This window comes from Pimephales promelas, chromosome 11, assembly GCF_988280905.1.
Source record: "Pimephales promelas chromosome 11, fPimPro1.hap1.1, whole genome shotgun sequence".
NCBI lineage: Eukaryota > Metazoa > Chordata > Actinopteri > Cypriniformes > Leuciscidae > Pimephales > Pimephales promelas.
In genome coordinates, this window is record NC_142779.1 from 3,520,491 (window position 1) to 3,533,954 (window position 13,464).

General features: G+C 38.6%; 2 protein-coding genes across 3 annotated transcripts in view; both read left to right on the top strand.

Moving 5' to 3' along the window:
* Window positions 1-9,366, top strand: part of slc29a1a (solute carrier family 29 member 1a) — a 35,086-nt gene extending 25,720 nt beyond the window's left edge. For both annotated transcript variants that reach the window (XM_039672268.2, XM_039672267.2), the window contains exons 4-13: window positions 614-783; window positions 1,962-2,101; window positions 2,412-2,546; window positions 3,697-3,794; window positions 3,914-3,995; window positions 5,755-5,840; window positions 5,922-6,030; window positions 6,120-6,205; window positions 8,332-8,531; window positions 8,859-9,366. In XM_039672268.2, the coding sequence (XP_039528202.2) occupies window positions 614-783; window positions 1,962-2,101; window positions 2,412-2,546; window positions 3,697-3,794; window positions 3,914-3,995; window positions 5,755-5,840; window positions 5,922-6,030; window positions 6,120-6,205; window positions 8,332-8,531; window positions 8,859-8,970 (1,218 nt within the window). In that variant the 3' untranslated portion in view covers window positions 8,971-9,366. The remainder of the gene's footprint in view (window positions 1-613; window positions 784-1,961; window positions 2,102-2,411; window positions 2,547-3,696; window positions 3,795-3,913; window positions 3,996-5,754; window positions 5,841-5,921; window positions 6,031-6,119; window positions 6,206-8,331; window positions 8,532-8,858) is intronic.
* A 2,134-nt stretch (window positions 9,367-11,500) lies between these two features.
* On the top strand, window positions 11,501-13,415 carry LOC120479629 (uncharacterized). The gene has a single exon (XM_089116763.1). The coding sequence runs from the start codon at window positions 11,618-11,620 to the stop codon at window positions 13,328-13,330; it is 1,713 nt and encodes a 570-aa protein (XP_088972889.1). The 5' UTR covers window positions 11,501-11,617; the 3' UTR covers window positions 13,331-13,415.
* Window positions 13,416-13,464: the final 49 nt, after the last annotated feature.

The window sequence follows — 13,464 nt, forward strand, 5'->3', positions numbered from 1 at the left end:
GACAGGAACTAAACAGAGCGTTAATAATCTTTTTTTTACATTCAAACATGAAAACCTCTTCTAGTAGAGCCTTAAAACAAAATCAAGTCTTGAAAAGGGCATAATAGGTTTCTTAAAGTAGCTTTAAATGCTTTAGTAGAAATCTTTTCATTACTATATATTGTTATATTAGCATAAACAATGATTAAATGTCAATCTTGTGTTTATTTAGTGTAAAATAGTAGAAAAAACATCTGCTTGCATTAAGCATTGCAACAACTGTTTGGTTAATTATGGTTCAAATTGGTAATAATAATAAATTTTATTTGTAAAAGCACTTTACATTTTTAAAAAAAACTCGAAGTGCTACAGGTCTGACCATAAGAACAAAATCTAGACATATCTAAAAATCATAAGATCTGCTTAAAAGTAATGTCTTTAGACCCTTTTTAAAAGTGTCGATGGTCTGTGGTGCCCTCGGATGGTCCGGAAAAATTGGTGTATATTTTGAAATTGGTTCAAATTGGTGTATATGACTTATTTGAAGATTGATTTACAAATGACTTTATGATGTTTGACGTAACATTCACAATCCCATTGAGGACCGCTCAACATCTGACTTCTTGTTCGGTAGTATTTCACCCAACGTCTGAAGGACCCACAAATCAATGGAGTACACAATCTGACAGCCAATGGGACGGAGGGTCGTAACGTCCTAGAGTCAAAGTTCAACAATGTGATGACACTGTGCGCCATGGTACCGCTGCTCATTTTCACTTGCCTCAACTCCTTCATCCATCAGAGGTGAGACAAACTCTGAAATTACGTGTAAGAGGGATTCACAAACGTACAAATGGGTTTAATGATTGACAACTAAATTGACCTAACCGGACATTGAAACTCATTGAAATTCTGTTCAGTGATTTTAAAGGAGTAGTTCACTTTTGAAAAAACTTTAGCTGATAATTTACTCACCCCCATGTCATCCAAGATGTCCATGTCTTTCTTTCCTCAGTCGAAAAAAAATTAAGGTTTTTGATGAAAACATTCCAGGATTTTCTCCATATAATGGAATTCAATGGGAACCAAACTGTTCAAGGTCCAAATGAGAGTTTCAGATGCAGCTTTAAACGACACCAGATGATGAATAAGGGTCTTATCAAGCGAAACAATCGGTTATTTCAAAACTTATTCCAAAAATGTAACTTTTCTAAGGACAAATGCTAGCCTTGCTCTATTCTGTGAGGCGCGTTTGTAACGTCACGTAATACGTAATTGCGTTCAAAAGGTCACGGGCGACGTAGCCGAAAGAACAGAGTCTGTGTTTACAAGTTTAACGCATAGGTTGAACGTGCAAACTAACTCAAACGCTGTTTACAAAAAAAGGAATTAAAAGGCAAAACAACGATGTCGGACGATTTTGATTCTGTACTTCCGACTACGTCGCCTGTGACCTTTTGAACGTAATTACGTAATACGTGACGTTGCAAACACGCCTCACAGAATAGAGCAAGGCTAGCATTTGTCCTTAGAAAAGTTACATTTTTGGAATAAGCTTTGAAATAACCGATCGTTTCGCATGATAAGACCCTTATTCATCGTCTGGTGTCGTTTGAAGCTGCACTGAAACTCTCATTTGGACCTTGAACCGTTTGGACCCCATTGAAGTCCATTATATGGAGCAAAATCCTGGAATGTTTTCATCAAAAACCTTAATTTCTTTTCGACTGAGGAAAGAAAGACACGGGCCAAATAATGAAGGAAGGACATCCCTCGTGACTTGACACACTCCCATGTTCCACTTGTTTTATAGTTTTGTTGACTTGACTGTTATTCTACAATGTGGAAAATCTGTTGTAATGGAGAGTGATGAGATAATAAATAACATTCGAGATTATTAGGAACTTTCCTAATAACCACTCATGAAACCGAATCCCAGGAGAGTTGACATTGTGTTGTTTCCTGCCGCTCATTTCTCCCAGGATCCCTCAAAGGTTGAGGATCTCAGGCAGTCTGTCTGTCATTCTGGTGGTGTTTCTCATCACAGCGGTGCTGGTGAAAGTGGAGATGGCCCCCCTGCCCTTCTTTGCTGTCACTATGATCAAAATCATCTGCATCAACTGTGAGTACCACATCATCGGCTGCAGTTTGTCTATTCCTGGCCTCTTTGACCTCAGTGCAGTGGTATTCTCTCCTCTGGGTCAGGTCGCAAGGTTTGGTTTCATAATGAGCAAAAGATGGCTCAGTGATCCTTTGATGCTGATATTAATACACAATATGTTTTGAAAATCAAGCTGGGGAAGGTCCTACTTGAAAGAACAGATCTGAAAGGAGTTAACTCTCAGAAATGTTTCATGATGTTCTGTGTTGTCATGACCTTTATGCGTTTTCTCATGTCTTAACCAACGTTTTTCTTCTCAAACTCTTTGCAGCATTCGGGGCAATTCTGCAAGGGAGTCTGTTTGGTTTGGCTGGAATGCTCCCAGCGTCCTACACTACGCCCATCATGAGCGGGCAAGGGCTGGCAGGAACGTTTGCCGCCTTCTCCATGATCTGTGCGATCGCATGTACGTATTCCTCCTCCGTATCACTCTCTTTAAGATCTTCTTTTCCAAAATTTGGAGCAGTAGTCAACTTTGATGATCCACTTCAAATGTTGACTTCTGTAAATTGAAATAAAGCTCTGATAAAATAAAATGTAAATATTAGATATTAGATTAAATATTAGAAACTAAAAAAAAAAACAACAATTTAGAAATGTTTAACTGAAATAAAATAGGTTGAAGTACTAAATTCAAAAACAAAGCTAATAAAAATGAGAAACAACAAAATTTTAAATTAAAATGAAAAATATCAAGTACTATAATCGTAGAGTATGTAAATAATACAAAAATATTGAGTAATATTAATTCACAACGTCTACTCAAAATACAGTGAAACCCAAAATATTAATAAATACTATAATAGTATAAAAGAAATGCTAAAATTACACTGGACCAAACAGATTCAAAGTAGTATTTAAATGTTAAGTGTATTGGGTTAGCTGCGCACTGTGATTGGCTCATCGGGTTTGAGGGCGTGGCTTAGCCATAGATCAATTCCACTGCGAATTTCATGAATACTTTTAAAATGACCGAATATATGTTTTGTGGAAATGTTCGTTTAGTTCGAGATTAGGGTTGTCAAATGTAACGGTACTATCGGTACCAGTCAATACTAATTATAATTTTTTATTGGACCAATATTTCTGCAAACACTCACATTCGTGTTAGTTGATATATACAGCATGTTTTTACAAGCATTGAGCAATGTAGCCTATCACAATCATATCTGTTTAGCATTTGAATGCAATGGCCTATCAGTATGCTAGTCAGTATGTTCATTGAACAATTAAGACAGCTTTTTTAATCATAACGGGGGTTTTGGCGAGATTTGCAGAGTGCAGTGAACTTGCTCTTTAGAGATTGACATGTGTAGTGACACTAAATGGAGGCTGTGCTCTTGCTTTCTGTTTATTACTCATTTACAATCTGAATACAAGTTTAGTTTTTAAATGTGCAATTGAATAAGAAAATAGGATGATTGACAGTGATAACCAACGGTCTGGTTTTTGCTCTGGTGCCCTACATTTTCTTTGTTTTGGCCCTGACTACTGAACTTTTGGTACCATGATGACAACCCTATTCCTGGTTTTGACCCTTGTCTTGTGTTTTCCAGCTGGCTCAGCTTTACAGGACAGTGCTTTCGGCTACTTCATCACCGCCTGCGTTGTTATTCTCCTGGCCATAGTTTCTTACTTCGCCCTGCCCAAACTGGTAAGATTTAACGCCCTGACTGTTGAGATTCACATCTGTGTTTCATTTCCTCTAATCAATGCTGAGAAATATAATTCGATGTTTACATTTTGAGGACTAAAACTGAATTTGCTGTGCAGGAGTTTTTCCAGTGGTACTCTGAGAGCAATGGCTCTCGGCCCAGCGCAGATGAGGAAAACAAGATGGATCTGCTGAAACCAGGTAATGCCCGGCGTTCCATATTTGTGACATCTGGTGCTCCCTCATACACTCATGAACAAATATATGGGACTATTGAAATATATAAGACCATGAAGAATATGTGGAGAACTTTACTGAGACGAGGCTTGAATCTAGTCTTAGACTAAAATGCATGTTTGAGCTGTTTTAACTGAAAGCAACGTGCACCGACAGATCTTTAACTGAGCTAAGGCTTAATCTAAGCCCTGTTTGCTGGGTTCCCATGGGACCTTGAAATCCTTGAAATTTTGTGACTATGAAAAAAATATTTCAAGGCCCATGGAAAGTTTTTGTAAATAAACATACATAGAGACGAACTCAAATGTGTTATCAGTGCTATTTTTTGGGAGATGTTGAAACCTCATTGAAGGATAAAGCTTTTACCTGCTATATGGCATACCCAGTTGCTTCGAAGGTCAAGGAGACTCATTACAAAATTATGTTTAAGGTTTACCCAGTAAATGATTGCATGCAGAAACGATTTAATTTCGAGGTGGAACATTTTGTTCTTCTTGTCCTGAAACACTCGATCACATTTTCTTTTATTGTCAGATTACTTCGAAATTTTGGTTTGATACACAGTAAAAATGGAGACGGTTCCTCCTATAGCCCTGCAAGATGTGCTCTTTTTTTAAGTGTGATTTAAACTTACACTTCATTGATGTTGTAAATTTTGTTTTATTGATGGGTAAATATCATATCCATGCTTGTAAATGGAAAAAATGTAAGCCCTCCTTTAATATATTTCTATGTGATTTTACTCAAATGTTTCAGAGCTTCAAATACTTCAAATAGAAAGTCTGAAACTTTATGTCTCTCTTTATCAAAATATTTACTTTTTTTAGTATTTTAATTCCTTTCATGTATACTGGCTATGTGATTGTCTTGACCCTTGCTCTTTTTTTTTTTCCTAAATCCATACTCTGTATTGATCTAAATGGAAGTGTCTTACAGGTTTGTTTGTTCCCTGTCTTGTTCTGTACATAATGCAAAAAAACAAAAAACATACATAGAGACAGGTCCATATCTAGTTTTAAGAAGTTTTTTGTAAAAAAATCCATATTATTCCATCCGGTCTGCTAATGTGTTTTTTTCGGCAACACTTAGTTACATACATAAATCTCTGTGCATTTTACACGCGTTGCGTTAAGTGTTTTTAGCGTGAGGTACTTCACGTGCGCAAAACTGTAACAATGTATCTTACAAGGTTATACGACCAAGGTTATAAGTCTTTGAATTTGAGGGTATTGGACCTGGGAAGTCCTTCAATTTGAAGTTAATCAAGGTGTGGGAACCCCGTGTTTGTGAAACCAGACCTAATATTTTTAAGGCAAATGAATCGTAGAAATTATGTTCTCTGAAGGCTACAAATAATAATATAGAGACCAAATACGGATGTCTCAGGTCAAGATTGTAAGGTAATTTATTTGTACCTCAGAAAATTGGTACTTTTATTTTATTTAAAAACATTTTTTGTTTTTATTTTACAGCATCTTATCTTAAAATGCTATAAAATAAAACAAAATAGCCATAGTTTTTTTATGTATATTTTGACTTTGGGACACTAATGCCCTTAAAAACCCAACGCTCTAAAACTAGTCCCAGCACAGGGTAGCGTAACAGTGTCCTAATGTGTTTCTTCATGTTATTTCAAAACTTTTTTGCTGCTAAATGACAAATACAGCTTTTTGATGCTGTGTCTGAGAGAAATTGAATGTGTGTTTTCGTTCTTGGCTTGCAGAAAGTGAAGCAGAGAAGAGGCCGGTCCTGAGTCTGACTGATGAAGAGACCAAACCCGCTGTGTCAGTGTTTGGCATCTTTAAACAGGTATTAGCTTCTCTTATCTCCAGAAATGGCACCGGAGAACAGGAAACCTCAGTTTATAATAACACGCGTCTCCTGACTTAGATCTGGGTGATGGCTCTTTCCGTATGCTTTGTTTTCGCCGTCACGATTGGCACCTTCCCAGCTGTCACTGTTGATGTCAAGTCCACTATTGCCAATGGAAGTGCATGGGGTGAGTGTGTTTGCATGCATGTGTGATGTTTCACTGTATTGATGTCCTCTACAGAAATGTCATTTCTGTAATTCTGTCTCTTTTCACAGAAAAGTATTTCATCCCTGTGTCCTGCTTCCTCCTGTTCAATGTGATGGACTGGGCCGGCAGGAGCCTGACTGCTGTTTGTATGTGGGTACGTATGTGTGTGTTGTGTTAGTCGGCGCTCTGAATGCTTTATTAGAGCATCTGCTTTTTGCCTTCCTTTTCTGGGATTTTGAACGTATTCCTATGATGAAGCTCTTTTTGAAAAGACTCAAGAGTCTGTTTTAGGGATGGGCAACGATTAATCACGATTAATCGCATCCAATATATGTGTGTATAATTAATTTGTATATATAAATACCCACACATTCATGTATATATTTAAGAAAAATATGTTATTAATATATCAAATATTTATATTTATATATAATATTAATTATGTATAAATATATATAAAGTATATACATGCAAATATTTGTTAAATACATGATACATACATGTGTGGGTATTTATATATACAAATGAATTATACACACCACACACACATATATTATGTAAACACAAACTTTTATTTTGGATGCGATTAATCACGATTAATCATTGCCCATCCCTAGTCTGTTTCTTGTGTAAATGTTCCAGCAATTATCAGAACAGGGAAAACGATAAAACATTTCTCTGGAAAATCCTACATCATGTCAAATGGATAGTTCAGCCAGAAATGAAAATCTGTTGTTCCATAACATGAAAAAAAAACCCAAAGGACCATCAGATGATCATAAAAGTTGTCCAAAAGTGGTTTTGTAACAGTTTCATATTAAATCTAGAAGGGGAGCTAGTACATTGTGGCTATTAAATGTGTTTTTTCTGAGTTTAATGCTCAGGTTGTGATATAAACATAACGCAATTGGCTATTTTTAAAAAGGGGAGGGGCTGTTCGATATGTCCCGCCCTGTCTTCCTATTTCAATGGAAATTATGTCAACACATTGAATAATGCTGCTCGTTTTAAGCCACATCAGTAGGACTTTAAAGTCTTCATCTGGTCTTCCACCAAAATAAAAGCTCAATTGTTAATGTAATTTCACTGTTGTTCTGTAAAATTATATTCATGTTGATTATTAAATACTTGATTTTATCATTTTACAGTACAATAGTTAGTATTGGAACATCATTTAGTTTGATAAAATATATATTTTTTTGAATAATACTAATTGCCGGGAGGTATGGCTGGTATGGTTGGGTTTGATCACATGTCTGGTGTGCACTGCAGTCAGCTGTCCGCCGCTCATGTGACGCTCATGTGTGCTGTTTACCACGGTCAATGTAACGCTTGTTTCGGATGCGCTTGAGGATACTGGTAGTTTGACTCGATTATGAGAGATTTAAATAAACTGAGCATCATGGGAGAATCTTGGCTGCAGTACATTGACTTGTTCTGGGGTATATGGTGACGGAGATGGTGGATGAATTGAAATGTCATGTCCAGGCAATCGCTTTTAAATTAGCTGTATTATCATGGGTTTTGAGTATTTTAGGGGCGAAACCACGTTCTCATGATCCCAGAATCTATTCAAGATGCCTGTTCGACGTCTTTCTCATGCACTGATTGGCTATTTAAGCAAATGGATTGCAGTGGTTGACCAGCAAGGGTTTTATAATGGCCGATGCCGTCCTGATTGATCGTGGTAGTTTATTTGATGATAATGACAGTTAACTGTGTATTGTGATATAATACAAAATTATGATTTAATACAGATGTGAGATTATGATACTAAATTGATTGAAACATTTACACAATATTTGTATTCATATTAATATTCATAAATGCTTTTTTTATTCGTTTCAGTGTTTCGTGTGAATTATCTATCGAAGTATTTATGAATGAGCTTTTATTTTTAAACTTATCATTTTCAATTTTGTTTTAACTTGTTTAATGTTATGTTTTTATATTTCTATTTATCTTTATTTTTTTTCAGTTGTAGTTTTACTAATTTTTTAGTACTTAAACTTATTTTATTTCGGTTAGTAACCATGTTGCCAATCTAAGATTGTAAACGAAAACAGTTTTTATTTGTTTTAGTAATCAATAACAAAGAAAACTGATTTGCTGCTAAACTATTGATCAATTTTGAAAAAATCAGAGTAATATAATATAATTTGACCAATACATCATCAATTCATCACTAATAGTGTGTATCGACAAATAAAAGGTAATTAATTTCTCTCCAGATTTGGGTGATGATGATGAATGTCTGACATGTGACCTCTCTCTGTTCAGCCTGGTAAAGACAGCATCGTGCTGCCCATCCTGGTCATCGCTCGCGTGTTGTTCATCCCTCTCTTCCTCCTCTGCAACGTTCAGCCCAGATACACCCTGCCGGTGTGGTTCGCTCACGACTCCTGGTACATCATTTTCATGATCCTCTTTTCCTTTAGCAACGGATACCTGGCCAGTCTCTGCATGTGCTTCGGACCAAAGTAAGTACAAAACAACATCAACATACATGCCAAATATAGTGCATATTACACTTTATATTGGTCTGCTAGAAAAATAATAGTCATGGTGTTCATCAGTTTTCTCAGCTCATCATTATCTGGTGTTGTTTGTGTGGTCCAAGCAGTGACGTCGCTCTTCTTCTGTTTGGATTATGCACTTTTTTTTGGGTTAAATAAACTTAATCAGCCTCATCATCAGCCCATGACAGAAGTATCATTAGTTGCATGTTTTCTGTTCCCACTGAACATTGTCCTCACAGTTTAGTCAAAGTTCTTCATGTCCTCTAATGTTTTGTGTTCGTCCCACAGGAAAGTCTCCCAGCAGGAAGCAGAAACTGCAGGAGCCATCATGGCATTTTTCCTCTCTCTCGGCTTGGCATTGGGAGCCGCGTTATCTTTCGGCTTCCGGGCCATGATCTAGTTCTCAGGATGAGGAAGAGGAACTTTAACCCTAGTTAAACACAGAGCCAGAGAGAAAGTTTTCATACTGCACATATATCCATTTGCCCCTCTTGTGTCTCTTGGAGAACTGCATATGTCATCTTGAATAGACTGGATTCACATGAGGATTAGAGGATCATTATGATGTCATCATCAAGCCAAAAACTGTCTGCATTTTTGTGTACTTGTATATTGTGCCATTTCAGTATTTAGCAATAATGTATAGGTCAGGTTAACAGGTTCCTGTTTTAGTTTTTAAAATGTTTTTGTAGGTATTAACGGTTTTAATTGCCCTGTTTTAGTTTTGTTTAGTGAGACTTGCAGCTATTAGGGCAGTAGTTTACTGTAAAAAAAAAAAAAAAAAAAAAAAGATTTTCTTGCTTAGTATTTTTGCCTACTTTTCCATTAAAAATGGAAATCAAGATGAATTTGAGAAGGGATATTGCTGAAGCTTTAAAGTCCCCTTGTAGGCAATCATTGTATCCCTTAAAACTCATCTTTGTTCAAAAAAATTACATTCAAAGTTTTTTCTTTAAAAATTATTCATGCCTTAAAATAGCTTGAATGTAACCTTGCCTCATTTAGTATACTTGGTTCTATGAACAATCAGCAGAGCCCTGCCTCCACTCACTCACTGACTCAGGTCAGAGATCCACGTGACGATCGCATGTTGATCTGATTGGTTACAAGGTAGTTTGTGTCATCAGAAACACCAGTGTGACGGGCATATAAACAACATTAAAAACTTGATTTTCACCATGTATTGTTAAAATTAAGTTTATGCTTAAAACTAAAAATCCCCACGAATTAAGTTTAATTTTTTGATACCATTGGCAGATATTTTTTTTTAGTTTTAAGCATGAACTTGGTGAGATGTTTCAGAAAACAAGACTTTTTGATATAAGAATGTTTAGATATTTGAAAACAAGACAAAAATACTGTAAGAAAATCATTTTGCAGTGGTTCTAGATAAACCGTACTGTATCACACATTAAAGGGCCCCAATTGAAGTTTATAGTGGTGTTTTGAATGTTAAAATAAGTTTAGATGTCTGCTATTCATGTTGTCAGCTGCATGTATTTGATTTGAATGTTTTTCAAAGAGTGAAGGTTTAAATTTTAACTTTTGTCATTATTTATACTGTTGTTTTTTGTATTCAATGTTTTAATGCAGCCTGTACACGGCGTGACAAATTTTAACCTTATGTTAATGCACAACTTGCTTTGCTGACGTTTGAATGGGATGTTTTTACAAAAAATGTTCAAAATGTGAATGTGTGGCGGTGTGGGTGAGTCTGTGACTGGACAGGGTAGAAATAAACACTTCTGTTTGTTATTTTGATGATAATGTCTGTTTAGTAGGCTACTTGAAGTACACCAGAAGCACAACTCATCGGGCTCATAATGGAGGGTTTCAGGAAAAACGGTTTGTAATTACAGGAAGTTAGCTTGATTAGTGGCGTCATTCCTGTGGCAAACCAAGAAACCTTTTAATGCTCGGCAAACAACACTTTAAATCTTAAATCATTGCTTCTCAAGTAGCCCAAATGTATTTTGATTTAAGACTGTTTAGATTTGTTCTGGAAAATAAGACAGAACTGAGTTTTTGCTGTGAGCTAATACTGATTCGTTTTTATTAACGGAATGTGTTGTTTTTGCTTTATTAATCTTTATTAAAGTCCCCGTGAACCGGAAGTTGCAAACGATTTTTCTCCAGTGCAGTGACGTATTTCCAAGTGAAACGGAATATTGAACAAAGGGCAGGGTTTTACTCTAGCGCTCCTCCTCTCCATCTCTCGCTCATAGCAAACTAACGGTTTGAGGGGAGTGGTTAAGCGTTTCCCCACCCAAACTGTGAAGCCTACGTCATCAGAAAAAGAAACCGTTCCAGACCGGAAGTAACTTTTCAGATTTTGATTAAAGATTACTAAGGTAAAACATTTTTTTAATATATATTCACTTGCACGGATTAATTGTTCACCACAAGACTAGTAATATGCGCTAACAAAGTAAATAGGTTCAATTTTGATTTCACGGGGACTTTAATGATATTCTGTTTAATGCGATACGAGCCAATGCTTTCATGGCAATTTCATATACGAAGAGGTTATTTGAATATTTCATTAGACAAAAAAATCGACCCAAAATGTCGTGCAAGGACGGTTTCTCTTAAGATTAGGTGATCATTTTGCAGTTCTCCTCAAGATCACAGGTAGGTGTAGTTCATTACATTAACTATCAACATGTTCCACTATTATACTATTGACTTTATTTTCAACACTTTATCGATTTTTCTGTAATTTACAACCAAACGTACTGCATTTGCTAGAAAAGTACCGGTACTGTTTGTTTTGCTGAATGTCGTGACACTGTAAACGCCTGGTCGCAAGATGGCGCTGTTTTGAATTCCCATAAGCTTGAACACAGTTCCGGTGACGTTCCTGCGCTGCTATGGTGATCCGAGAAGCGTCCGAGGTTTTGAAGAGCAGGTTCAGGCGCCAATAAGTATTACAAAAATCAAAAACGTAGACTAAAAATGTATTAAAACACATTTTATTTTTGTCTCGACTAATATGACGGATTAGTAAACCCGATCAAACGCGCTTATTATATTAAACCGAGGTGTTAATGGAGCATATTAGACCAATTTCACCAATCCTGCATTTGGATTTGGATAATTTTAACTCTCCCGAAGCTAAAGACAGCAGATATGTTCTGACAAGTCCACGTTCACTTGAATCCTGTGCAAGACTGGGAGTTAAACCTGTTGATCTGCTGTTCAGATCCCTCACAGATGTTATTGATGAAAACCTGGAGTCCTCTATGGAGGAAGTGACTGAATTATATGAGGAGTACGAGAAAGGAAGAAGAGAACGACTGCGCTTGTGTCAAGAGGAGAGAGAGCGGATCATACGAGAGGGCTGGAATAGCAAGTCATCTGTAAAACCCTTCACAGCCCTGGAAACCGTCCTAGAACACAAAGCTGAGAGTCTAAGCACCGACTCCAAAGCCAAAAGTCCCAGTGATCCAAGCTTCACAGATGACCGTGCTCATTCAAAGTCTGCGATCACCATCTCAGACAGGTTTACGACCACACACGCTCAGAGGTTCCCCTACAGTTTCAGTCTGGCCGACCTCAGACGTTCTCCAGCGACGGAGCGCCGACTAAAAAGCCTCACGCAGGAGATCAGTCGCAAACTGTGCATCAGAATCCCGGAAAAAGATCATAAGATTGCCTCATTGATGCTGGCCAAGCATGAAGAGGAGCAGTTCCGCTTACGGCAGAGCAAGTTCGAGGAGCAAAATCGTGAGGAGGAGAGGAGGCGTGAGGAGGCGCGGAGAGCTCGCTTGGAGCAAAAGAAGCGAAAAGAGCTTCTACGACATATCCGTCGCTGGCAGGAGGACTTGGAGGAGCGAAGGAGGCGTCGAGAGGAACAGGAGGCCGCTCTTACGGAGCAACGCAAACGAGAGACGCTTCAACAGGAGGAGCGCTGGAGAAGACTTGCAGAGGAGCAACAAACTCAACGCAGGTTCAATCATAACGTGGCAAACAGGGAAGCGAAAGAACGCAAGCGCTACCAGGAGAGGCTCCGGCAGGAGAAGGAGCGCAACAAGGAGGCGCAGCGAGAGACGGAGTTGCAGGCGGCGCGTGAGAAAGAACAGCTTGCGATGAGGAGCAAGCGAACGCAGGACAAGAGAGAACGGAGGAGAATCAAGCAAGAGAACGAGAGGGAGCTTCTCAAGCACCTCCTCCTGAAAAAGGAGGCCGAGGAGCGGGAGCACGCGGAGAAGGAGCTGAGGAGAAACGGACTCGAGCGGAAGCTGCAGCGCTCCTCGGAGAATCATGAAGTGCAGGTGGAGGCGCGCGTGCAGGAGATGCGGCTGCGTGCGCTGAAGGAGGAGGAGCAGATGCGGACGGTGCAGGAGCGGCTGGAGAGGGAGAACAGGGATTGGGTGGAGCAGAAGCAAACGCTGGTGAAACGGTGCCAGATGAGGATGGAGAACGCCGTGCGTCAGGCGCAGGAGGAGCGGAGTCGCAGAGCTCAGCGCGTCAGGCGAGAAAACCAGGAGAAGGAAATGAATCATCGCAGACTACAAGACCGAGTCCTGGAGGAGTTGAAAGCGCGGTGGGAGCAAAGATGCGAGGCCGTGACGCAGAAGGACGAGCGCAGGGAGAAGCTGCTGAAGGAGAGGGCAGAGGTCATGGAGAGGAGCCGAAAAGTGGCTCACGCCTCCTGCTACATGCGGGACAGGGTGAGGGAGCAGACGTCCCGGCGCAGCTTTGACCAGATGGCTCGAGAAGCAGAGCTGAACGCTCACGTGGGTCGCCTGAAACTATGACGAGCGCTACCGAGTTAGTCCGACTGGTGATAATCAAATTACAATAGTATTAATGCAGCCAAACTAGTTTATAAATGGAAATCCAGCTTCCAGCACAAGTATTAGACTAGTTTTATGTCTGTTTTTTTCATACA

Bases quoted from the DNA above. Each gene is read 5' to 3' on its own strand.
- LOC120479629 (XM_089116763.1), top strand. From the start codon at position 11,618: ATGGAGCATATTAGACCAATTTCACCAATCCTGCATTTGGATTTGGAT.